The sequence below is a fragment of the Polypterus senegalus genome, chromosome 2, assembly GCF_016835505.1.
Source record: "Polypterus senegalus isolate Bchr_013 chromosome 2, ASM1683550v1, whole genome shotgun sequence".
NCBI classification, from domain to species: Eukaryota; Metazoa; Chordata; class Cladistia; order Polypteriformes; family Polypteridae; genus Polypterus; species Polypterus senegalus.
The window spans coordinates 163,916,530-163,943,938 of NC_053155.1; the positions used below are offsets into that span (position 1 = coordinate 163,916,530).

The window sequence follows — 27,409 nt, forward strand, 5'->3', positions numbered from 1 at the left end:
ACCAAAGTTCTGGAACGAATTATGGTCGTGAACCGAGGTTCCACTGTACTATGTGAGTATGTATGTATGTGTACATATGTATGTGTTTGTATATTTACTGTGTGTACTTGCATTCTTGCTTAGGTAATTGAAAGTTAAATTTCAGGAGAGTACCTGTCTGCATTTTCTGACAGTATGATGTTCCACACGAAAGTACAGTTTTCTGTATGAAAAAAAGTCTTCAGATCCTATGGTTGTGATTTAGACAGTTTTTTTCCTTGTAAGCGTGTTTTTCTGCAGTGACCATTCTTTTTTAAAAGTATGCATTGAGTTTAGTAGGTGCTGTGTCGTCTTTTGACCTTTCTTGTTTCAATTGTCAGTACCAATAACTGTCAAATATAATGGCATGTTAACTATTTCGTAATCATATATTTTAAAGCGGGCATGATTGTTCTTGGTTAGTAATCATTTTTCCACTTCCATGTTCCAGATTATTTAATTCTCTGCTAACTTACAAAGTAAAGTAATCTCTTTGTATCTATTTTAGATGATAATGAGGTTTTCAAAGTGAAGAAATCGAACTATAGTAAAAAAATAGTTAAACAGCTGAAGAAAGAGTACAAAGATGATCTGGAGAAAATAAGCAACTTAAAACAGGATCTAGGATGTGCAGCAGAAGGTAAGACGTCTGTAGTTTTAAACATTTGTTTTTAAAAGCATTTTGAAATAAAATGTTTCTGTTGTATCCCTCCGAGAGAAGGAATGGGTGAATCTCTAAATTTTCATTTGCCCTTGAAATGATATTAATGCAATGCTTTTCATTTTTAGGTTGTCACTTTTCAATTTTTTTTCCTGTACCTTTGTACTGTAAATTTTGAAAATTGAAAGAATTCTAATACCTGTAATTTGGCATTGACTTGTTTAATCTTGCAACATTTTTGCATTACTAGTCCAGTGTGAAGAATGGTTAGTTTACAGTTGCGTTGAGTTTACTCAATTTAAGTTTGCTTAATTAAAACTCATAATGAGAGTAACAAAGTATAGGATATACAGTATCTCACAAACTGAGTACACCCCTCACATTTTTGTAAATATTTTATTATATTGTTTCATGGGACAACACTGAAGATCTGACTCTTTGATAAAATGTAGTCAGTGTACAGCTTGTATAACAGTGTAATTTTGAGAGCGATAACACCAAATTTAACACACCTGCTCCCCATTCACACCTGAAACCTTGTAACACTAATGAGTCACATGACACTGAGGAGGGAAAATGGCTAATTGGGCAGAATTTGGGCATTTTTCACTTAAGGGTGTACTCACTTTTGTTGCCAGCGGTTTAGACATTAATGGATGTGCACAGAGTTATTTTGCAGGGAAATCAAAATTACACTGTTATACCAGCTGTTCACTGACTACTTTACATTGTATTGAAGTGTCATATCTTCAGTGTTGTCCCATGAAAAGATATAATAAAATATTTAAAAAAATTTGAGGGCTATCCTCACTTTTGTGAGATACTGTGTAATTGTATATATATATGTGTGTGTGTGTGTGTGTGTGTGTGTGTGTGTGTAATAAATATATATATATAATATATACACACACACAAACACTAGCAAAATACCCGCGCTTCGCAGCGGCGAAGTACTGCTTTTAAATTTTTATTAAGAAGAAAAGTAAACCATTTTAAACTGAGAGAAAATATACCAATAATTATTTGTTAAGGATTTCTTTGTATTCCACTTTGTCAGTTCAGCACTCCAGTTGTAATATGACCAAGCTGTGCGAGCTTACTCTTGAGCATGCAACGTATAGTTGGACATGTGAAAAGCAATCTTGCCTCAAATCAATGGGAACCTTTTGTAGGGTCTGTTCCTGAGACTTATTGTCATTGCGAAGCAGAGCCTTACTGGAAATTGGAGGCATTTGAATTGAAATGGGAGATCAGAGGGTATAACGGGGATGCGAGGAATAAAAGCTCTCTCCCCTGAGAAACTTCCAGTAAAATAGCTGCCTCAATTAGGTTCTTTTGTAGACACGTGACCTGAAGTCTCGTGCCGTTAAAAAGTTTCGGTGGTTGTAAGTTTTTCAGTAACGTTATTGTTGTCCCAAACCTCAAAATTGGATTATGCTCAGGGGTGCCTGAAGGATTCAGAGTGTGGAAAAACTCTTTCTATTAACTTGTGGATTTTTCTGTGAGCATTTGGTGGCAGCGTCACGAAGTTGTTTCCGCAAGACCGCGTTGGATACGGAGCTCAGCTCGGAGTGAAATGAAGTGAATGAAATGAGGTGAATGGGAGGGGAGATGATGACGTGACTCCCCCACCCGCCTTAACTGTCCATCCCTCCACAAACACAGTTTCTCGGCATGACAAACGCCAGCGGCAGCGTGTCTATGAACTTAATTTAAAGTTAAGCTTTACACCTTGCTTTCCTATTCGTTTGCATAATCACAGTCCTTATTATTTAATGTTAGCTCAGACCAGGCACTTAAAAGTTTCTTTCGCACTTTGCTGAGTTTGTGCGAAACACTATTCTATCTTTGACCATCTCATTTTCGTTTGTATAAGCATAGTCCTTCACCAGCAAGTTTAACTCCATTATAGCAGTTTTAACTCTGTTACAAAGTGATCCAGAGTCTCATTTATACCCTGCGTCTTCTCATTAAACTTGTATCTCGCGAATATCGTATTCATCGTAAGTATGACAAATTCCAGCGACAGCGTGTCTATAAACTTAATTTAAATTTACGGTTTACACCGTGCTTTGTTTCCGCAGTAGCTGCACTTACGAATATGCTTGTATGCGTCACTCGCTTCATATTCTTTTGCAGCCTTCTCAATTGTGTAATGCGTTTTTTGTTCAGCGCTTTTTGGAGCTATTCCTTGTTCTCTGCGTACTGCGTTCACAGTAAGTTCACGTGAGCCGCTTGGAGTACATGCATCGAAGGTTCTCAGCTGTGCTTGTGCTATCTCGTGCGATGTCCACGGCTTTATTTAATGTTGGCTAAGACCCGACAGTTAAGTTTTTCTTGCACTTTCACTGAGTTTGTGCCAAACACCACCCTGACCATCTCATCTTAGTTTGCATAAGCACAGTCCTTCACCCGCGAATATTTATTTATATTCTATTGGATTACCGCTGATGGATGGCCTTATATGGGCAGGCACTCAATTACGTGGGAGGCGTGACGATGAGGGACGCAACTCCGTCTCACACGGTGACCAAGCTGCAGGCTATGGCCGTATATATGTGCATAAGTAGGTTTCAGTTATGACCATTACGCGTAGAATTTAGAAATGAAACCTCTAACTTTTGTAAATAAGCTGTAAGGCATAAGCCTGCCAAATTTCAGCCTTCTACCTACACGTTAAGTTGGAGAATTAGTGATGAGTCAGTCAGTGAGGGCTTTGCCTTATTAGTATAGACTAGCAAAATACCCGCGCTTTGCAGCGGGGAAGTAGTGTGTTAAAGAAGTTATGAAAAAGAAAAAGAAACATTTTAAAAATAACGTAACATGATTGTCAATATAATTGTTTTGTTACTGTTATGAGTGTTGTTGTCATCAAGGATTTGATTATCATTAATTCTTTTAATCAGGTTCGTATTTCAATCAATCAATCAACATTTATTTATATAGCACATATTCATACAAAAAAATGTAGCTCAAAGTGCTTTACAAAATGAATAGAAAAATAGAAGACACAATAAAAAATAAACATAAGTCAACATTAATTAACATAGAATAAGTAAGGTCCGATGGCCAGGGTGGACAGAAAAAACAAAAAAAGAACTCCAAAGACTGTAGAAAAAAAATTAAATCTGTAGGGGTTCCAGACCACGAGACCGACCAGTCCCCTCTGGGCAATCTACCTAACATAAGTCAAACAGTCCTCTTTGTATTTAGGGTTTTCATGGAAGGACCTGATGATGATGGTCACGTAGACTTCTGGCTTTCAGTCCATCAATGTTGGTGCATCATGATGCTTTGAGTAGGTGGTGGGTGGCGCAGGCCGCCACCACAAAGAAACCGGAAAAAGAAACAGAAGAAAGAGTTGGAGTTGGAGTATTTGGAGGATGTGTTGTGTTCAAGTTATATTCTGTGTTTGTCAACCGTTGTAAAGATAGCAGGTTTCATTCATCTAAGTGTTCACTGCCCAAATCGGTACTCGTGAATCTAAGATGTTTAACAGGTGTTCCTGGTATTAAGTTGTGGATTTGCTTGCGAATATTTAGCGGTAGCATGTCTACGAACTTAATTTAACCTTTCCCAGTCCTGCAAAGTCCGTTCACATGAGCCGCTCGGAGTGCATGCATCAAAGCTTCTCAGCTGTGCTTGTGCTATCTCGTGCGATGTCCACGGCTTTATTTAATGTTAGCTCAGACCCGGCACTTAAGTTTCTCTCGCACTTTTGCTGAGTTTGCGCCAGCCACTATTCTATCCCTGACCATCTCATCTTCATTTGCATAAGCACAGTCCTTAACCAGCAATGTTAACTCCAGTACAAAGTGCTGAAAAGTCTCTTTATACCCTGCGTCTCATTAAACTTGTATCTCGCGAATATCGTATTCGTCGTAGGCATGACAAACGCCAGCGGCAGGCTGTCTAAGAACCTAATCTAAACTTTAGGTTTACACCGTGCTTTGCTTCCGTAGTAGCTGCACTTATGAATATATTTGTATGCGTCACTCGCTTCATATTCTTTTGCTGCCTTCTCAATTGTGTAATGCATTTTTTGAACAGGTTTCATTCATCGAAGTGATCACTACCCAAATCGGTACTCGTGAATCCAAGATGTTTAACAGGCATTCCCGGTACCAAGTTGTGGATTTCCCAGCGAATATTTAGCGTCAGCGTGTCTATGAACGTAATTTAAACTTAAACTTTACACCTTGCTTTCCTATTGATAATATGTACAAAGGTTTGTTCAGCATCAGAGGGTTTCCGCAGTAGCTGCACTTATGAATATGCTAAGCACAGTCCTTCACCCGCGAATATTTACCTTATATGGGCAGGCTTAATTACGTGGGAGCCGTGATGATGCTGGATGCAACTCCGCCTCACACGGCGACCGAGCTGCTGGCTATGGCCGTATATATGGACGAAAGTAGGTTCCAGTTATGACCGTTACGCGTAGAATTTCGAAATGAAACCTGCTTAACTTTTGTAAGTAAGCTGTAAGGAATGAGCCTGCCAAATTAAAGCCTTCCACCTACACGGGAAGTTGGAGAATTTAGTGATCAGTCAGTCAGTCAGTCAGTCAGTGAGGGCTTTGCCTTTTATTATTATAGATTATGCTGTGCATTCTATGGTATAATTAACTATTTCTGCTTAAAAACTAAAAAAAAAAATTTGCATACAGTTTGTACGGTCTGGAATGGATTAATTGTATTTAAAGAGAGAAGAATAGATCAGATAATGATTCCTGCAGGAATGACAGCCTATCTCCAGACAGTTGACATTGCAATAAACAAGCCATTCAAGGACCATTTGTGAATAGAAGTCAATGATTACATAAAAAACAGAATGGATAGAAATCAGCGGGGGAACTTTGTGAAGCCTAATCTGGAAGAGGAGGTGACTTGGGTGAAGAATTAATGGGATAAAATCACTGAAAGCTGTGTTGCCAATGCACTACGAGCAGCTTACTGGGACAAGAAGACAAGGTGAGCAGTATTGCTGCACATGAGAGATTGGGGCCATTAATTCAAACGTAATTAGAGTCAATAGAAATCCAGGAAGGAATTGGAGATATTCAGATATGGAGAGTTATGTTGATATTGTAGAAGAAGATGACATGATTGTATTTGAATAAATGTAGAAGCAGTTAACATATGGTAGTTTATATAACACTAGCAAAATACCCGCGCTTCGCAGCGGAAAAGTAGTGTGTTAAAGAAGCAATGAAAAAGAAAAGGAAACATTTTGAAAATAACGTAACATGATTGTCAATGTAATTGTTCTGTCACTGTTGTGAGTGATGAGTGTTGTTGTCATATATATATATATATATTTACACACACACAAACATATATATATACATATCTATACATATACACATATATACATACATATATATATCTATACATATACACATACATATACACACACACATAAATACATACACACACACATATATAAACATATATATACATATACATACATATCTACATATATACACACACAGCTATTTCGTATCACTGCAATACGCTGCTTGTTAAAACGGATAACTCCCGCTCTTACGCAAGTCTGCGTGGATATTATGAACTATCGTATTTGTTCAAGTTCTATTTAAATTTTAAATAGAAGGAATTTTTATTTAGTCGACAGAAATATCTTTGGTAGGAATGGTAAAAACAGACAGGAATATTATTCGTGAATAAATCAACTCAAACCTTAAACAACTTATAATATTTTGCTCTCCATAAAAATATATCCTGTCTAAATTATACAAGTTAGAAATAAAGTAAATGTTAAAAGAACAAACATTCAAATTTCTTTACTCTTATGTAATTGTATATAAAAAATAAACTTAGATTTTAAATATCCCAAAAGATTTTGCTCTCCATAAAAATATATCCTGTCAAAATTATACAAATTCAAATATGAACATGCTGCATAACAAAACCTGGAAATATAAATAAAATGTGTTCCTTTCAGCAATAACAAATCAAATCATTCAGTTGTCTTTGCTCATATGTCATTTTAGAGCTGGACACCTGGCATCTTTTTTTGGCCACAGGTTCGTTTCTGTTTGGTGTGAGGTTCTGTGTTGTGGAGATTCTCAGGATGGATTGAAGGTGCTCATCAGTGAGGCGATTCCTGTGTGCTGTTTTGTTAGTCTTTATCACTGAGAAGAGCTTCTCACACAGATATGTGCTACCAAACATGCACAAGGTTCGAGCCGCATGTAGACGGACTTTTTTGTTCTTCAAAGTCACCAAAGCGCCGTGCAAACTCAGTGCGCAGTGCGCCAGTTTATCAGCAAAGTGCGATTTGGGAACACCGTAGTGACGACTTGGTTTAACATTACTTGGCAACAGGGAAAGTGGGACAAGTTGCACTGGTGCATTTGTGTCTCCCATAAAAGCAGCTTCACTTGAAATCACTTTGTAATTGTGCACGGTTAAAACGTCCGCTGAAGTGTCAGATTCTTATTTAATTATGCTGCTTTCTGTATCTTCTGCATTGCATTCAGGTTACCCTGATGTTTTGTCTCATAGTGCCGTCTTAGATTAAATTCTGTAATTACAGCCACATTAGCTCCACAAATGAGACACACGGGTTCAGTAAACATATACTCAGCCTCCCATCGGTTTTTAAAGGCTCTATTTTCAGAATCAACTTTTCTCTTCAGCATCATGTGAGCTAGCTTCGCAATAACTTGCAGCATCATAAGGTAGACTTGATTAACGCGTAAGTGTTGGCAAGGCAGCTGAAGCGCTGCATTATGGGATCTGTAGTTTATTGTGTTACCAGCGCTTCATATACCCGGCTTTAATAACAATAATACAGTATATAAAATGATCTCGCTGGCTGGATATAATTACGCCGGCCGGATGTGGCCCGCGGCCCTTGAGTTTGACACATATGGACTAAATAGAACTTGAAAAGATATATTTTTTCAAATGTGATCGCGCAATTCAGATAGAGTTGACGCCAAGCACTACAGCCTGCATGCCTCAATAAGTCATCCTCCCTAGCTCTTACTTTTTACCGCTCATCTAATGAATACACTGAGTATGGCTTTACCAAAACAATCATTGATGGCTAATAAAGTATCCATTATTCGAGTATGTAGATCGGGATATATATATATATACATATATATATACCCAGCGTATCAGCGGAGAAGTAGTGTGTTAAAAAAGCTAGAAAAAGAAAAGGGAACATTTTAAAAATAACATAACATGACTGTCAATATACAGTATTTGTTTTGTGAGTGTTACTGAGTGTTGCTGTCATCAAGGATTTGATTATCATTTCTTTCAATCAGGTTCGTATTTGTAGGATGTGTTGTGTTCAAGTTACATTCCCGGTTTGTCAATCGCTGTAAAGATGACAGGTTTCATTCATCGATTCGTTTCTTACTGCATCAATAAACAGCTCGTCTTCTTCTTTATCTGAGACCTGACACACTGCATGCACGGGTTTTTTTTACACTGTCTTCCTTTAGCGGGACATTGACTTTTTCCAACCTGTGCTTTGTTTCCGCAGTAGTTGGATTTATGAATATGCTTGTATGTATCAGACGCTTCATATTTTTTGCTGCCTTTTCAATTGTGTTGGTGCTGGTGCCATCTCGTGCTATGTCCATGGCTGTATTTAATGTTACCTTAGTCCTGGCACTTAAAACTTTCTCTCGCAGTTTCGCTGAGTTTGTGTCAAACACCACCCTGACCATCTCATCTTCCTCTCCATAAGCACAGTCCTTCACCCGTGAATATTTACCCGTGGCAGTTTGCTATTGGATTGCCGCTGACGGACGGCCTTATATGGGTAGGCACTAAATTACAAACGCCAGCGACAGCCTGTCTATGAACTTAATTTAAAGTGTAGGTTTACATCGTGCTTTGTTTCAGAAGTAGCAGAACTCATGAATATGGTTGTATATGTCACTCGCTCGCTTCTTATTGTTTTGCTGCCTTCTCAATTATATAATGCATGTTTTCTTCAGCGCTTTTTTGAGGTCTTCCTGGTTTTCTATGTACTGCATGATTATGTGGGAGGCGTGATGATGTCACACTGAAACTCCGCCCCCCACGGGCGTTGAAGCTCATCTCCATTACAGTAAATGGAGAAAAACTGCTTCCAGTTATGACCATTACGCGTAGAATTTCGATATAAAACCTGCCCAACTTTTGTAAGGAAGCTGTAAGGAATGAACCTGCCAAATTTCAGCCTTCCACCCACACGGGAAGTTGGAGAATTAGTGATGAGTCAGTGAGTGAGTGAGTGAGGGCTTTGCCTTTTATTAGTATAGACTAGCAGAATACCCGTGCTTCGCAGCGGAGAAGTAGTGTGTTAAAGAAGTTATGAAAAAGAAAAGCAAACATTTTAAAAATAACGTAAGATGATTGTTAATGTAATTGTTTTGTTATTGATATGAGTGTTGCTGGCATATATATATATATATATATATATATATATACATATATACATATATATATATATATATATATATATATATATACAGTTATATATATATATATATACACATATACACACATACATATATACATATACATATATATACACATATATATATATATATATATATATATATATATATATATATATATATATATTAGGTGTGGACTCGATTAAAAAATTAATCCAATTAATTAGAGGCTGTGTAAGAATTATATCTTGATTAATCGTATGTAATCGCACACGAAATTTGCCCCAAATCGCAAATGTTTTTTTTTATTTAAAACGGTTTTAGTGGGTGACAGAATCAAATAATAGACATGGACATGAATATTGTAAACTGAAGCTGTTTTAATTTCTGAAAAAAAGCCTTTAAACTGCATTTGAATTCAAAACAGAAACAAAAATATCATCCCTGGTTAAAATTGGGCAGACTTAAAAATAAAGTGGTAGTTTAAGTACTTTAAGTACATTTTCAGAATAGTATTGTCTTTAAATAATAATAACCAAAATTTCACCATAAAGTGCAGTTTTTCTTCTTAAAAAATAAGTCAGAAACATAAAAGGTAATTTGACCAGCTTACTCTTTAAACTCTGAGTAACATTAGCCAAAATTATTTTGTACATTAGGCTAAAACAGTGTGATCATTGAACATTTTGTAATTAGATGTATTTAGAATTACTAACGGTCACGGAAGTCCAATGATCCCCAGTAAGAGCCACAAAGTCCGCTCTGTAATGCATCTAATTTTGCTTGCTTTTCAGTGTGCACAAAACCATGCTTTTATCAAGGCTTCGCCGAAAGTCGAAATGATCAGTCGTAGGAACGCGCTTTATTACTCTAACATTTTTGTAGCTGTGATGTGTGCATCAGTGTAATGGATGTACCAGGAAATCATGCATTGACAAAAGTTCCCGCTTGCTTGGAATTGAAAGTGTGATTAAATGCGCTATTTTTAACGCTGCTATGGAGTACATGCATCGAAGCTTCTCAGCTGTGCTTGTGCTAAGAAAGGGAAAATTTTAAAATAACGTAATATGATTCTGCTAACCTAATATTTTTTCATACGCCCCAAACCAAGGAGATGCTAAGGTAAAATGAATCGGGTAGCGCTGCATACATAGTCAGTACATCCCTCTCGGAATCAACCTCAATGTCGGCGTTAGAGGCTTAAGACTCTACAATTAGCCACAGCGTGGCTTGTCTATGCTAAAGTATGTATTGTAGATCGGGTATATATATATATATATATTATATATATATACCCGTATCGCAGTGGAGAAGTAGAAGTTATGAAAAGAAAAGGGAACATTTTAAAAATAACGTAACATGATTGTCAATATACAGTAATTGTTTTGTGAGTGTTATTGAATGTTGCTGTCATCAAGGATTTGATTATCATTATTTCTTTCAATCAGGCTCGTATTTGTAGGATGTGTTCAAGTTACATTCGTGTTTGTCAATCGCTGTAAAGATAAGAGGTTTCATTCATCGATTAGTTCCTTACTGCATCAATAAACAGCTCGCCTTCCTTTTATCTGTGATGTGACAAACTGCATGCACGGGTTTTTTTACACTGTCTTCCTTTAGCAGGACATTCACTTTTTCCACCGTGTGCTTTGTTTCCGCAGTAGCTGCACTTATGAATATGATTCTATGTATAAGACGCTTCATATTTTTTTGCTGCCTTCTCAATTGTGTAATTCGGTTTTGTTCAGCACTCTTTGGAACTGTTGCTTTTGTCTGTGCACTGCGTCAGTTCACGGAGCCGCTTGGTGTTCTTGCATCAAGGTTCCCAGCTGTACTGGTGCCATCTCGTGTAATGTCAGCTAAGACCCGCACTTAAAACTTTCTCTCGCAGTTTCAATGAGTTTGTGCCAAACACCACCCTGACCATCTCATCTTCCTCTGCATAAGCACAGTCCTTCACACGTGAATATTTACCGGCAGTGTTTGTATTGGATTGCCGCTGATGGACGGCCTTATATGGGCAGGCACTAAATTACAAACGCTAGTGGTAGCCTATGAACTTAATTTAATATAAACTTACGGTTCACGCCGTGCTTTGTTTCCGCAGTAGCTGTACTTATGAATATGCTTGTATGCATCATTTGTTTCATAATGTTTTTCTGCCTTCTCAATTGTGAAATGGCGCTTTGTGCTGATCGCTGTTTGGAGTTCTTCCTTGTGCTCTACGACTTACGTAGGAGGCGTGATGATGTCACACTAAACCCCGCGCCATCTCCAACTCAAGACTCCATTACATTATATGGGGAAAAATAGCTTCCAGTTATGACCCTTATGCGTAGAATTTCGAAATGAAACCTGCCCAACTTTTGTAAGTAAGCTGTAAGGAATAAGCCTGCCAAATTTCAGCCTTCTACCTACACGGGAAGTTGGAGAATTAGTGATGAGTCAGTGAGTGAGTCAGTGAGTGAGTGAGGGCTTTGCCTTTTATTAGTATAGATTAATACAGATTGATTGTTAAACTAGAGTTAACATAGGAGGGGCTGCCCAAGGGAGTCTGTGATAGTGGTAGCGCAGCACTCGCTGGGGCTTTTGGGTTGCACATTTTTCCTGCTGCTGTGCGTGAAGTGTAGAACAGATTTCAACCTTGTTTTTGCTGCTTGTTGTTCTTTGTGGTCGGGCGATGCTTTGTGGGCTTTTTGTTTCCTGCTGGGGAGGGGTGCTGCATTTCACCCTTTTATTGGTGAGAAAAATCTTTTCTCATTTGGCAGGGGGCGAGGTGCCCCCTATATATATATCACTCTCTCTCTCTCTCTATCTATATTATATATATATATCTATATCTCTCTCTCTCTCTAGATATATATCTATAGAGATATATATCTAGAGAGAGAGAGAGACATACATACATACACACATGTGGACAAAATTGTTGGTACCCTTCAGTCAATGAAAGAAAAACTCAAAATGGTCACAGAAATAACTTTAATCTGACAAAAGTAATAATAAATAAAAATTCTATGAAATTTAACCAATGAAAGTCAGACATTGATTTTCAACCATGCTTCAACAGAATTATTTAAAAAAATAAACTCATGAAACAGGCCTGGACAAAAATGATGGTACCCCTAACTTAATATTTTGTTGCACAACCTTTTGAGGCAATCACTGCAATCAAACGATTCCTGTAACTGTCAATGAGACTTCTGCACTTCTCAGCAGGTATTCTGGCCCACTCCTCATGAGCAAACTGCTCCAGTTGTCTCAGGTTTGAAGGGTGCCTTTTCCAGACGGCATGTTTCAGCTCTTTCCAAAGATGCTCAATAGGATTGAGGTCAGGGCTCATAGAAGGCAACTTTAGAATAGTCCAATGTTTTCCTCTTAGCTATTCTTGGGTGTTTTAGTTGTGTGTTTTGGGTCATTGTCCTGTTGCAAGACCCATGACCTGCGACTGAGACCAAGCTTTCTGACACTGGCCAGCACATTTCTCTCTAGAATCCCTTGATAGTCTTGAGATTTCATTGTACCCTGCACAGATTCAAGACACCCTGTGCCAGATGCAGCAAAGCAGCCCCAGAACATAACAGAGCCTCCTCCATGTTTCACAGAAGGGACAGTGTTCTTTTCTTGATATACTTCATTTTTCCGTCTGTGAACATAGATCTAAGGTGCCTTGGCTAAAAGTTCAATTTTTGTCTCATCTGTCCATAGGACATTCTCCCAGAATCTTTGTGGCTTGTCCACATGTAGTTTGGCAAATTCCAGTCTGGCTTTTTTATGATTTGTTTTCAACAATGGTGTCCTCCTTGGTCGTCTCCCATGAAGTCCACTTTGGCTCATACAACGACGGATGGTGCGATCTGACACTGATGTTCATTGAGCTTGAAGTTCACCTTGGATCTCTTTAGAAGTTTTTCTGGGCTGTTTTGTTACCATTTATATTATCCGTCTCTTTGAGTTGTCATCAATTTTCCTCCTGCGGCCACATCCAGGGAGGTTGGCTACAGTCCCATAGATCTTAAATTTCTGAATAATATGTCCAACTGTAGTCACAGGAACATCAAGCTGCTTCGAGATGGTCTTATAGCCTTTACCTTTGACATGCTTGTCTATAATTTTCTTTCTAATCTCCTGAGACAACTTTTTCCTTTGCTTCCTCTGGTCCATGTTGAGTGTGGTACACACCATGTCACCAAACAACACAGTGACTACCTGGAGCCCTATATATAGGTCCACTTACTGAATACAAGATTGTAGACACCTGTGATGCTAATTAGTGGACACACCTTGGATTAACATGTCCCTTTGGTCACATTATTTTCAGTCTTTTCTAGGGGTACCATCATTATTGTCCAGGCCTGTTTCATGAGTTTTTTTTTTTTATTAATTCTGTTGAAGCATGTTTGAAAAGCAATGTCTGACTTTTATTAGTTAAATTTCATAGAATTTTTATTATTACTTTTGTCAGATTAAAGTTATTTCTGTGACCATTTTGAGTTTTTCTTTCATTGACTGAAGTGTACCAACAATTTTGTCCACGTGTGTGTGTGTATATATATATATATATATATATATATATATATATATATAGATATATATATATATATATATATATATATATATAGATATATATAGATATAGATATAGAGATATATATAGATAGATATATAGATAGATATATATATAGATAGATAGATAGATATATATATAGATAGATAGATATATATATATATATATATATATAGATATATAGATATATATATAGAGATATCTCTCTCTCTCTCTCTCTCTCTCTCTGTGTGTGTGTGTGTGTATATATATATATATTGTGGAAGACTGCCGGCTTCCCAGGCCGGTCCGCACCCCCAGGCCGACAGGAGGAGCTCTCCACAGCGGATCATGCCCCGAGGTCCAGCAGGGCCTTATGGACTCTGTGGTGTTTATACACAGCCCTGCTGGATACCTTGGGGGCCACCAGGAGTCGCTGTGGGGGGACTTATGGGCTCTGTTGTGCCTTATGACCCGGGAGTACGCCACGGTCACGCGGACAGGAAGGTATGGCGGCTCCCGGTTGAAGTAATAGACTGATTGCCCTGACCCGAAGGAATAACAGACTGCTGGGACAGGAACACCTCCGGGTCGGGGCTATAAAAGGACGGTGCCTCAGTCCAGACACTGAGCTGTGCTGGGTGGGAGAGGAGCAAAGTGTCTGGGCGAGGAGGAGAGGTTATTGTGTGTATTTGAAGAGATTTGTGAGGAGTGTGGAAGGTGCTTGGTGCACTGAAAGAAAATAAAAGAGTCTTGGACTGTTACCTGGTCTCCGGAGTTGTACCTGAGGGTTCAAGGGTGCACTACTGCCCCCTACTGCCACAATATATATATATCCTTTGCTCAATACTTTGTTGATGCACCTTTGGCAGCAATTACAGCCTCTTTTTGAATTTGATGCCACAAGCTTGGCACACCTATCCTTAGCCAGTTTCACCCATTCCTCTTTGCAGCACCTCTCAAGCTCCATAAGATTCGATGGGAATGTCAGTGCACAGCCATTTTAAGATCTCTCCAGAGATGTTCAGTCAGATTCAAGTCTGGGCTCTGGCTGGGCCACTAAAGGACATTCATAGAGTTGTCCTGAAGCCACTCCTCTGATATCTTGGCTATGTGCTTAGGGTTGTTGTCCTGCTGAAAGATGAACCGTCGCCCCAGTCTGAGGTCAAGCGCGCTCTGGAGCAGGTTTTCATCCAGAATGTCTCTGTACATTGCTGCAGTCATCTTTCCCATTTTCCTGACTAGTCTCCCAGTTCCTGCTGCTGAAAAACATCCCCATAGCATGATGCTGCCTGGTAATGAGCGCTGCCTGGTTTCCTCCAAATGTGACAACTGGCATTCACACTAAAGAATTCAATCTTTGTCTCATCCGATCGGAGAATTTTGTTTTTCATGGTCTGAGAGTCCTTCAGGTGCCTTTTGGCATACTCCAGGTTGGCTGCCATGTGCCTTTTACTAAGGAGTGGCTTCCGTCTAGCCACTCTATCATACAGGCCTGATTGGTGGATTGCTGCAGAGATGGTTGTCCTTCTGGAATGTTCTCCTCTCTCCACAGAGGACCTCTGGAGCTCTGACAGAGTGACCATTGGGTTCTTGGTTACCTCCCTGACTAAGGACCTTCTCCCCCAATCGCTCAGTTTAGACGGCCGGCCAGTTCTAGGAAGAGTCCTGGTGGTTTAGAACTTCTTCTACTTATGGATGACTAGCAAAATACCCGTGCTTCGCAGCGGAGAAGTAGTGTGTTAAAGAAGTAATGAAAAAGAAAAGGAAACATTCTGAAAATAACGTAACATGATTGTCAATGTAATTGTTTTGTCACTGTTGAGTGATGAGTGTTGCTGTCATCAAGGATTTGATTATCATTATTTCTTTCAATCAGGTTCGTATTTGTAGGATGTGTTGTGTTCGTTACATTCCGTGTTTGTCAATCGTTGTAAAGATAACAGGTTTCATTCATCGATTCGTTTCTTACTGCATCAATAAACAGCTCGTCTTCCTCTTTATCTGAGACGTGACACACTGCATGCACGGGTGTTTTTTTTACACTGTCTTCCTTTAGCGGGACATTGATTTTTTCCACCGTGTGCTTTGTTTCCGCAGTAGTTGCACTTATGAATATGTTTGTATGTGTCAGACGCTTCTCAATTGTGTAATTCGGTTTTTGTTCAGCACTCTTTGGAACTGTTGCTTTTTGTCTGTGCACTGCGTCAGTTCACGTGAGCCTCTCGGTGTACATGCATCGAAGGTTCCCAGCTGTGCTTGTGCTATCTTGTGCGATGTCCATGGCTGTATTTAATGTTGGCTAAGACCCGGCACTTAAAAGTTTCTCTCGCTGTTTCGCTGAGTTTGTGCCACACATCACCCTGACCATCTCATCTTCGTCTGCATAAGCACAGTTCTTCACCCGTGAATATTTAGCGACAGTGTTTCTATTGTATTGCCGCTGACGGACGGCCTTATATGGGCAGGCATTAAATTAAAGTAACTCCGCCTCCCACAGCCATCAAGCAGACGTCTTATAGTATATGGATGAAACAATAGGTTCCAGTTATGACCATTACGTGTATAATTTCGAAATGAATCCTGTCCAACTTTTGTAAGTAAGCTGTAAGGAATGAGCCTGCCAAATTGCAGCCTTCTACCTACACGGGAAGTTGGAGAATTAGTGATGAGTCAGTGAGGGCTTTGCCTTTTATTAGTATAGATGTAGGCCACTGTACTCATTTGAACCTTCAAAGCAGCAGAATTTTTTCTGTAATCTTCCCCAGATTTGTGCCTCAAGACAATCCTGTCTCGGAGGTCTACAGACAATTCCTTTGACTTCATGCTAGGTTTGTCCTCTGATATGAATATTTTAACTGTGGGACCTTGTATAGATAGGTGTGCCTTTCCAAATCATGTCCAATCAACTGCATTTACCACAGGTGGACTCCAATTAAGCTGCAGATACATCTCAAGGATGATCAGGGGAAACAGGATGCACCTGAGCTCAATTTTGAGGATCATGGCAAAGGCTGTGAATACTTATGTACATGTGCTTTCTCAGTTTTTTTTATTTTTAGTACATTTGCGAAAACCTCAAGTAAACTTTTTTCATGTTGTCATTATGAGGTGTTGTGTGTAGAATTCTGAGGAAATAAATTAATTTAATCCATTTTGGAATAAGGCTGTAACATAACAAAATGTGGAAAAAGTGATGCGCTGTGAATACTTTCCGGATGCTGTGTGTGTGTATGTATGTATGTGTGTATATTAGGCGTGGGTGGTATGACCAAAATTCTATATCACGGTATATTTCTAAATTATCCCGGTTTCACGGTTTATTTTTGCCCATGCATGAGTGGATGTTAACCACATTTTCACTGCAATTACTGGCTAAGAATAATCTATTCCACTGTCAAGAGTATTGTAGAAAAAACATTTTAATGTGCACACAAGTATTAATACAGTTTTGCATTGCCCCATAAAGTGATAGTTTTCAAGGGGTGGCACTAATGGAGAAGGTATCACATTGCATCACAGATGTAGTCAAAATATAGAACCTTTTTATTGAACAAGTTTTGCAAAAACAAACTATAATTTTACAACATATTTTCAACCATACAAAGAGGCATTTAGACTTAGTAAAATATCCAGAAGTGCTTGTCAAAAACACAATACAAAAAAAAAAAAAAATGGGCCCCTAAAGGAACATTTTAAAAATAACGTAACATGATTGTCAATATACAGTAATTGTTTTGTGAGTGTTATTGAATGTTGCTGTCATCAAGGATTTGATTATCATTATTTCTTTAAATCAGGCTCGTATTTGTAGGATGGGTTCAAGTTACATTCCGTGTTTGTCAATCGTTGTAAAGATAAGAGGTTTCATTCATCGATTAGTTCCTTACTGCATCAATAAACAGCTCGTCTTCCTTTTATCTGTGATGTGACAAACTGCATGCACGGGTTTTTTTTACACTGTCTTCCTTTAGCAGGACATTCACTTTTTCCACCGGTGCTTTGTTTCCGCAGTAGCTGCACTTATGAATATGATTCTATGTATAAGACGCTTCATATTTTTTGCTGCCTTCTCAATTGTGTAATTCGGTTTTGTTCAGCACTCTTTGGAACTGTTGCTTTTGTCTGTGCACGCGTCCAGTTCACGGAGCCGCTTGGTGTTCTTGCATCGAAGGTTCCCAGCTGTACTGGTGCCATCTCGTAATGTCAGCTAAGACCCGCACTTAAAACTTTCTCTCGCAGTTTCAATGAGTTTGTGCCAAACACCACCCTGACCATCTCATCTTCCTCTGCATAAGCACAGTCCTTCACACGTGAATATTTACCGGCAGTGTTTGTATTGGATTGCCGCTGATGGACGGCCTTATATGGGCAGGCACTAAATTACAAACGCTAGTGGTAGCCTATGAACTTAATTTAATATAAACTTACGGTTCACGCTGCTTTGTTTCCAGTAGCTGTACTTATGAATATGCTTGTATGCATCGTTTGCTTCATAATGTTTTTCTGCCTTCTCAATTGTGAAATGGCGTTTTGTGCTGATCGCTGTTTGGAGTTCTTCCTTGTGCTCTACGTACTTACGTAGGAGGCGTGATGATGTCACACGAAACTCCGCCCCCCGGCCATCTCCAACTCAAGACTCCATTACATTATATGGGGAAAAATAGCTTCCAGTTATGACCCTTATGCGTAGAATTTCGAAATGAAACCTGCCCAACTTTTGTAAGTAAGCTGTAAGGAATAAGCCTGCCAAATTTCAGCCTTCTACCTACACGGGAAGTTGGAGAATTAGTGATGAGTCAGTGAGTGAGTCAGTGAGTGAGTGAGGGCTTTGCCTTTTATTAGTATAGATTAATACAGATTGATTGTTAAACTAGAGTTAACATAGGAGGGGCTGCCCAAGGGAGTCTGTGATAGTGGTAGCGCAGCACTCGCTGGGGCTTTTGGGTTGCACATTTTTCCTGCTGCTGTGCGTAAGTGTAGAACAGCTTTCAACCTTGTTTTTTGCTGCTTGTTGTTCTTTGTGGTCGGCGTGCGTTTGTGGGCTTTTGTTTCCTGCTGGGGAGGGGTGCTGCATTTCACCCTTTTATTGGTGAGAAAAATCTTTTCTCATTTGGCAGGGGGCGAGGTGCCCCCTATATATATATATCTCTCTCTCTCTCTATCTATATATTATATATATATATCTATATCTCTCTCTCTCTCTAGATATATATCTATAGAGATATATATCTAGAGAGAGAGAGAGACATACATACATACACACATGTGGACAAAATTGTTGGTACCCTTCAGTCAATGAAAGAAAACTCAAAATGGTCACAGAAATAACTTTAATCTGACAAAAGTAATAATAAATAAAAATTCTATGAAATTTAACCAATGAAAGTCAGACATTGATTTTCAACCATGCTTCAACAGAATTATTTAAAAAAATAAACTCATGAAACAGGCCTGGACAAAATGATGGTACCCCTAACTTAATATTTTGTTGCACAACCTTTGAGGCAATCACTGCAATCAAACGCATTCCTGTAACTGTCAATGAGACTTCTGCACTTCTCAGCAAGTATTCTGGCCCACTCCTCATGAGCAAACTGCTCCAGTTGTCTCAGGTTTGAAGGGTGCCTTTTCCAGACGCATGTTTCAGCTCTTTCCAAAGATGCTCAATAGGATTGAGGTCAGGGCTCATAGAAGGCAACTTTAGAATAGTCCAATGTTTTCCTCTTAGCTATTCTTGGGTGTTTTTAGTTGTGTGTTTTGGGTCATTGTCCTGTTGCAAGACCCATGACCTGTGACTGAGACCAAGCTTTCTGACACTGGCCAGCACATTTCTCTAGAATCCCTTGATAGTCTTGAGATTTTATTGTACCCTGCACAGATTCAAGACACCCTGTGCCAGATGCAGCAAAGCAGCCCCAGAACATAACAGAGCCTCCATGTTTCACAGAAGGGACAGTGTTCTTTTCTTGATATACTTCATTTTTCCGTCTGTGAACATAGATCTAATGTGCCTTGGCAAAAAGTTCAATTTTTGTCTCATCTGTCCATAGGACATTCTCCCAGAATCTTTGTGGCTTGTCCACATGTAGTTTGGCAAATTCCAGTCTGGCTTTTTTATGATTTGTTTTCAATAATGGTGTCCTCCTTGGTCGTCTCCCATGAAGTCCACTTTGGCTCATACAACGACGGATGGTGCGATCTGACACTGATGTTCATTGAGCTTGAAGTTCACCTTGGATCTCTTTAGAAGTTTTTCTGGGCTGTTTTGTTACCATTTATATTATCCGTCTCTTTGAGTTGTCATCAATTTTCCTCCTGCGGCCACATCCAGGGAGGTTGGCTACAGTCCCATAGATCTTAAATTTCTGAATAATATGTCCAACTGTAGTCACAGGAACATCAAGCTGCTTCGAGATGGTCTTATAGCCTTTACCTTTGACATGCTTGTCTATAATTTTCTTTCTAATCTCCTGAGACAACTTTTTCCTTTGCTTCCTCTGGTCCATGTTGAGTGTGGTACACACCATGTCACCAAACAACACAGTGACTACCTGGAGCCCTATATATAGGTCCACTTACTGAATACAAGATTGTAGACACCTGTGATGCTAATTAGTGGACACACCTTGGATTAACATGTCCCTTTGGTCACATTATTTTCAGTCTTTTCTAGGGGTACCATCATTATTGTCCAGGCCTGTTTCATGAGTTTTTTTTTTTTATTAATTCTGTTGAAGCATGTTTGAAAAGCAATGTCTGACTTTTATTAGTTAAATTTCATAGAATTTTTATTATTACTTTTGTCAGATTAAAGTTATTTCTGTGACCATTTTGAGTTTTTCTTTCATTGACTGAAGTGTACCAACAATTTTGTCCACGTGTGTGTGTATATATATATATATATATATATATATATAGATATATATAGATATATATATATAGATATATATAGATAGATAGATAGATAGATATATATATATATATATATATATATATATATATATATATATATATATATAGAGATATCTCTCTCTCTCTCTCTCTCTCTCTGTGTGTGTGTGTGTGTGTGTGTGTATATATATATATATGTATGTATATATATATATTGTGGAAGACTGCCGCTTCCCAGGCCGGTCCGCACCCCAGGCCGACAGGAGGAGCTCTCCGACAGCGGATCGCGGCCCCGAGGTCCAGCAGGGCCTTATGGACTCTGTGGTGTTTATACACAGCCCTGCTGGATACCTTGGGGCCACCAGGAGTCGCTGTGGGGGACTTATGGGCTCTGTTGTGCCTTATGACCGGGAGTACGCCACGGTCACGGACAGGAAGGTATGGCGGCTCCCGGTTGAAGTAATAGACTGATTGCCCTGACCCGGAAGGAATAACAGACTGCTGGGACAGGAACACCTCCGGGTCGGGGGCTATAAAAGGACGGTGCCTCAGTCCAGACACTGAGCTGTGCTGGGTGGGAGAGGAGCAAAGTGTCTGGGCAGGAGGAGAGGTTATTGTGTGTATTTGAAGAGATTTGTGAGGAGGTGGAAGGTGCTTGGTGCACTGAAAGAAAATAAAAGAGTCTTGGACTGTTACCTGGTCTCCGGAGTTGTACCTGAGGGTTCAAGGGTGCACTACTGCCCCTACTGCCACAATATATATATATCCTTTGCTCAATACTTTGTTGATGCACCTTTGGCAGCAATTACAGCCTCTTTTTGAATTTGATGCCACAAGCTTGGCACACCTATCCTTAGCCAGTTTCACCCATTCCTCTTTGCAGCACCTCTCAAGCTCCATAAGATTCGATGGGAATGTCAGTGCACAGCCATTTTAAGATCTCTCCAGAGATGTTCAGTCAGATTCAAGTCTGGGCTCTGGCTGGGCCACTAAAGGACATTCATAGAGTTGTCCTGAAGCCACTCCTCTGATATCTTGGCTATGTGCTTAGGGTTGTTGTCCTGCTGAAAGATGAACCGTCGCCCCAGTCTGAGGTCAAGCGCGCTCTGGAGCAGGTTTTCATCCAGAATGTCTCTGTACATTGCTGCAGTCATCTTTCCCATTTTCCTGACTAGTCTCCCAGTTCCTGCTGCTGAAAAACATCCCCATAGCATGATGCTGCCACCAAAATGCTTTACTGTTGGGATGGTATTGGCCTGGTAATGAGCGCTGCCTGGTTTCCTCCAAATGTGACAACTGGCATTCACACTAAAGAATTCAATCTTTGTCTCATCCGATCGGAGAATTTTGTTTTTCATGGTCTGAGAGTCCTTCAGGTGCCTTTTGGCATACTCCAGGTTGGCTGCCATGTGCCTTTTACTAAGGAGTGGCTTCCGTCTAGCCACTCTATCATACAGGCCTGATTGGTGGATTGCTGCAGAGATGGTTGTCCTTCTGAATGTTCTCCTCTCCACAGAGGACCTCTGGAGCTCTGACAGAGTGACCATTGGGTTCTTGGTTACCTCCCTGACTAAGGACCTTCTCCCCCAATCGCTCAGTTTAGACGGCCGGCCAGTTCTAGGAAGAGTCCTGGTGGTTTAGAACTTCTTCTACTTATGGATGACTAGCAAAATACCCGTGCTTCGCAGCGGAGAAGTAGTGTGTTAAAGAAGTAATGAAAAAGAAAAGGAAACATTCTGAAAATAACGTAACATGATTGTCAATGTAATTGTTTTGTCACTGTTGAGTGATGAGTGTTGCTGTCATCAAGGATTTGATTATCATTATTTCTTTCAATCAGGTTCGTATTTGTAGGATGTGTTGTGTTCGTTACATTCCGCGGTTTGTCAATCGCTGTAAAGATAACAGGTTTCATTCATCGATCTCGCTTCTTACTGCATCAATAAACAGCTCGCCTTCCTCTTTATCTGAGACGTGATTACACTGCATGCACGGGTGTTTTTTACACTGTCTTCCTTTAGCGGGACATTGATTTTTTCCACCGTGTGCTTTGTTTCCGCAGTAGTTGCACTTATGAATATGTTTGTATGTGTCAGACGCTTCTCAATTGTGTAATTCGGTTTTTGTTCAGCACTCTTTGGAACTGTTGCTTTTTGTCTGTGCACTGCGTCAGTTCACGTGAGCCTCTCGGTGTACATGCATCGAAGGTTCCCAGCTGTGCTTGTGCTATCTTGTGCGATGTCCACGGGCTGTATTTAATGTTGGCTAAGACCCGGCACTTAAAAGGTTCTCTCGCTGTTTCGCTTGAGTTTGTGCCACACATCACCCTGACCATCTCATCTTCGCCTGCATAAGCACAGTTCTTCACCCGTGAATATTTAGCGACAGTGTTTCTATTGTATTGCCGCTGACGGACGGCCTTATATGGGCAGGCATTAAATTAAAGTAACTCCGCCTCCCACAGCCATCAAGCAGACGTCTTATAGTATATGGATGAAACAATAGGTTCCAGTTATGACCATTACGTGTATAATTTCGAAATGAATCCTGTCCAACTTTTGTAAGTAAGCTGTAAGGAATGAGCCTGCCAAATTGCAGCCTTCTACCTACACGGGAAGTTGGAGAATTAGTGATGAGTCAGTGAGGGCTTTGCCTTTTATTAGTATAGATGTAGGCCACTGTACTCATTTGAACCTTCAAAGCAGCAGAATTTTTTCTGTAATCTTCCCCAGATTTGTGCCTCAAGACAATCCTGTCTCGGAGGTCTACAGACAATTCCTTTGACTTCATGCTAGGTTTGTCCTCTGATATGAATATTTTAACTGTGGGACCTTGTATAGATAGGTGTGCCTTTCCAAATCATGTCCAATCAACTGCATTTACCACAGGTGGACTCCAATTAAGCTGCAGATACATCTCAAGGATGATCAGGGGAAACAGGATGCACCTGAGCTCAATTTTGAGGATCATGGCAAAGGCTGTGAATACTTATGTACATGTGCTTTCTCAGTTTTTTTTATTTTTAGTACATTTGCGAAAACCTCAAGTAAACTTTTTTCATGTTGTCATTATGAGGTGTTGTGTGTAGAATTCTGAGGAAATAAATTAATTTAATCCATTTTGGAATAAGGCTGTAACATAACAAAATGTGGAAAAAGTGATGCGCTGTGAATACTTTCCGGATGCTGTGTGTGATGAGACAAAAGTTGAACTTTTTAGAAGGCAAATGTCACGTTACATCTGGCGTAAAAGGAACAAAGCATTTCAGAAAAAGAACATCATACCAACAGTAAAATATGGTGGTGGTAGTGTAATGGTCTGGGGTTGTTTTTCTGCTTCAGGACCTGGAAGGCTTGCTGAGATAGATGGATCCATGAATTCTACTGTCTACCAAAACATCCTGAAGGAGAATATCCGGCCATCTGTTCGTTAACTCAAGCTGAAGCGATCTTGGGTGCTGCAACAGGACAATGACCCAAAACACACCAGCAAATCCACCTCTGAATGGCTGAAGAAAAACAAAATGAAGACTTTGGAGTGGCCTAGTCAAAGTCCTGACCTGAATCCAATTGAGATGCTATGACATGACCTTAAAAAGGCGGTTTATGCTAGAAAACCCTCAAATAAAGCTGAATTACAACAATTCTGCAAAGATGAGTGGCCTATATTCCTCCAGAGCGCTGTAAAAGACTCATTGCAAGTTATCACAAACGCTTGATTGCAGTTATTGCTGCTAAGGGTGGCCCAACCATTTATTAGGTTCAGGGGGCAATTACTATTTCACACAGGGCCATGTAGGTTTGGATTTTTTTTCTCCCTAAATAATAAAAACCATCATTTAAAAACTGCATTTTGTGTTTACTTGTATTATATTTGACTAATGGTTAAATGTGTTTGATGATCAGAAACATTTTGTGTGACAAACATGCAAAAGAATAAGAAATCAGGAAGGGGCAAATATATACACACATACAGTGGTGTGAAAAACTATATATTTATATATATGTGTGTGTGTATATATGTATGTATATATGTATGTATATCTATACTAATAAAAGGCAAAGCCCTCACTCACTCACTGACTCATCACTAATTCTCCAACTTCCCGTGTGGGTGGAAGGCTGCAATTTGGCAGGTTCATTCCTTACAGCTTCCTTACAAAAGTTGGGCAGGTTTTATATCGAAATTCTACGCCAGAATGGTCATAACTGGAAGCAGTTTTCTCCATTTACTGTAATGGAGATGAGCTTCAACGCCGTGCGGAGTTTCGTGTGACATCATCACGCCGCGCACGTAATCACGCAGAGTACATAGAAAACCAGGAAGACCTCAAAAGCGCTTAAGGAAAACATGCATTATATAATTGAGAAGGCAGCTAAACAATAAGAAGAAGCGAAAGTGACATATACAACCATATTCATGAGTTCTGCAACTTCGGAAACAAAGCACTCCATGTAAACCTAAACTTTAAATTAAGTTCATAGACAGGTTACGCTGGATGCTTGTAATTTAGTGCCTGCCCATATAAGGTCCGTCAGCGCAATCCAATAGCAAACCGCCACTAAATATTCACGGGTTAAGGACTGTGCTTATGGAGAGGAAGATGAGATGGTCAGGTGGTGTTTGACACAAACTCAGCGAAACTGCGAGAGAAAGTTTTAAGTGCCAGGACTAAGGTAACATTAAATACAGCCACGGACATAGCACCAGATGGCACCAGCACAGCTGGGAACCTTCGATGCATGTACACCGAAAGCTGCTCACGGAACTGACGCGAAAGTGCACAGATAAAAGGCAACAGTTCCAAAGAGCGCTGAACAAAACAATTACACAATTGAAAAGGCAGCAAAAATATGAAGCGCCTCATACATACAAGCATATTCATAAATCCAACTACTGCGAAACAAAGCACACGCTGGAAAAAGTCATGTCCCGCTAAAGGAAGACAGTGTAAAAACCTGCATGCAGTGTGTCACGCCTCAGATAAAGAAGAAGACGAGCTGTTTATTGATGCAGTAAGAAACGAATCGATGAATGAAACCTGTCATCTTTACAACGATTGACAAACACGGAATGTAACTTGAACACAACACATCCTACAAATACGAACCTGATTGAAAGAAATAATGATAATCAAATCCTTGATGACAGCAACACTCAGTAACACTCACAAAACAAATACTGTATATTGACAGTCATGTTACGCTATTTTTAAATGTTCCCTTTTCTTTTTCTACCTTTTTAACACACTACTCACAAGTGATACGGCTGTATATATATATGTATATATATATATATAACCCGATCTACATACTCGAATAATGGATACTTTATTCACCATATGTATGTATGTATATGTATGTATATATATGTATGTGTGTGTGTGTGTGTGTATGTATATATATGTATATATATATATATATATATATATATATATATACACCCACTAATAAAAGGCAAAGCCCTGACTCACTGACTCATCACTAATTCTCCAACTTCCCGTGTAGGTAGAAGGCTGAAATTTGGCAGGCTCATTCCTTACATCTTACTTACAAAAGTTGGGCAGGTTTCATTTCGAAATTCTATGCCTAATGGTCATAACTGGAAGGTATTTTTCTCCATTAACTGTAATGGAGTTGCGCTGCAATGACGTGGGGGGGCGGAGTTTTGTGTGACTTCATCACGCCTCCCACGTAATCACGTGAACTGACTGTCAACGCAGTGCGTAGAAAACCAGGAAGACCTCCAAAAAGCACTTAAGAAAACATGCATTTTATAATTGAGAAGGCAGCGACACAATAAGAAGTGAGCGAGTGACATATACTACCATATTCATGAGTGCTGCCAGCTCGGAAAGAAAGCAAGGTGTAAACCTAAACTTTAAATTAAGTTCATAGACAGGCTACCGCTGGCGTTTCACATGCCCACAGGTAATGCAGGATACAAGTTTAATGAGAGGACGCAGGATATAAACGAGAGTTTTGATCACTTTGTAACTAAGTTAAAATTGTAGGTGAAGGGGTGTGCTTATGCAAATTCCGAGAGACTGTGTTTGTGGGGGATTGATAGTTAAGGCGGGTGGGGGAGTCACGTCATCATATCCCCTCCCACCTCATTTTGCTCTGAGCTGAGCTCACTGCTGTTAACGCCTCCTCAAGCAACTTCGTCAGACTGCCACCAAATACTCGCAGAAAAATCCACAAGTTAATACACACGCTGTCTCTAGAGTTTCTACACACTGATTCCTCCAGGCACTACTTACAAAAGGTCACATTGACAATCGTGTTACGTTGTTTTTAAAATCTTTCCTTTTCTTAGCACAAGCACAGCTGAGAAGCTTCATGCATGTGCTCCATAACGTGCTAAAAATACTGCATTTAATCACACTTTGCATTACAAGCAAAGGGGAGCTTTTGTCAATGCATGATTTCCTGGTACACTGATTACATTGATCAGCGCATCCCGATTTCATTTTACCCTCGCACCACCTTAGTTTGAGAAGAAGTATGAAAAAATATGAGGTTAACACAGAAAAACAGATCACCACTTCAAGCTTTATGAATAATCGATTCGCCATCAATAATTGTTTTGGTAAAGCCATCCTCCTTCCATTTTATAATTTTTCCGCATGATTAAATGAACGGTAAAAAAGTAAGAGCAAAGCGAGGGTGACTTATTTAGGCAGGCATTTATATGACAGCAACACTCATGACAATGTCAATCATGTTACGTTATTATTAAATTGTTTCCTTTTCTTTTCATTACTTCTTTAACACACTACTTCTCCGCAAGTAGCGCTGGTATTTTGCTATATATATATATATATATATATATATATATATATATATATATATATGAATGAC

At 39.5% G+C, this 27,409-nt stretch overlaps 1 protein-coding gene across 1 annotated transcript in view; it reads left to right on the forward strand.

Annotated features, from left to right (window-relative positions):
* Window positions 1-27,409, forward strand: part of paxbp1 (PAX3 and PAX7 binding protein 1) — a 256,815-nt gene that overhangs the window by 25,521 nt on the left and 203,885 nt on the right. The window contains exon 2 of the mRNA XM_039744927.1: window positions 527-658. Coding sequence (XP_039600861.1) covers window positions 527-658 — 132 coding nt within the window. The remainder of the gene's footprint in view (window positions 1-526; window positions 659-27,409) is intronic.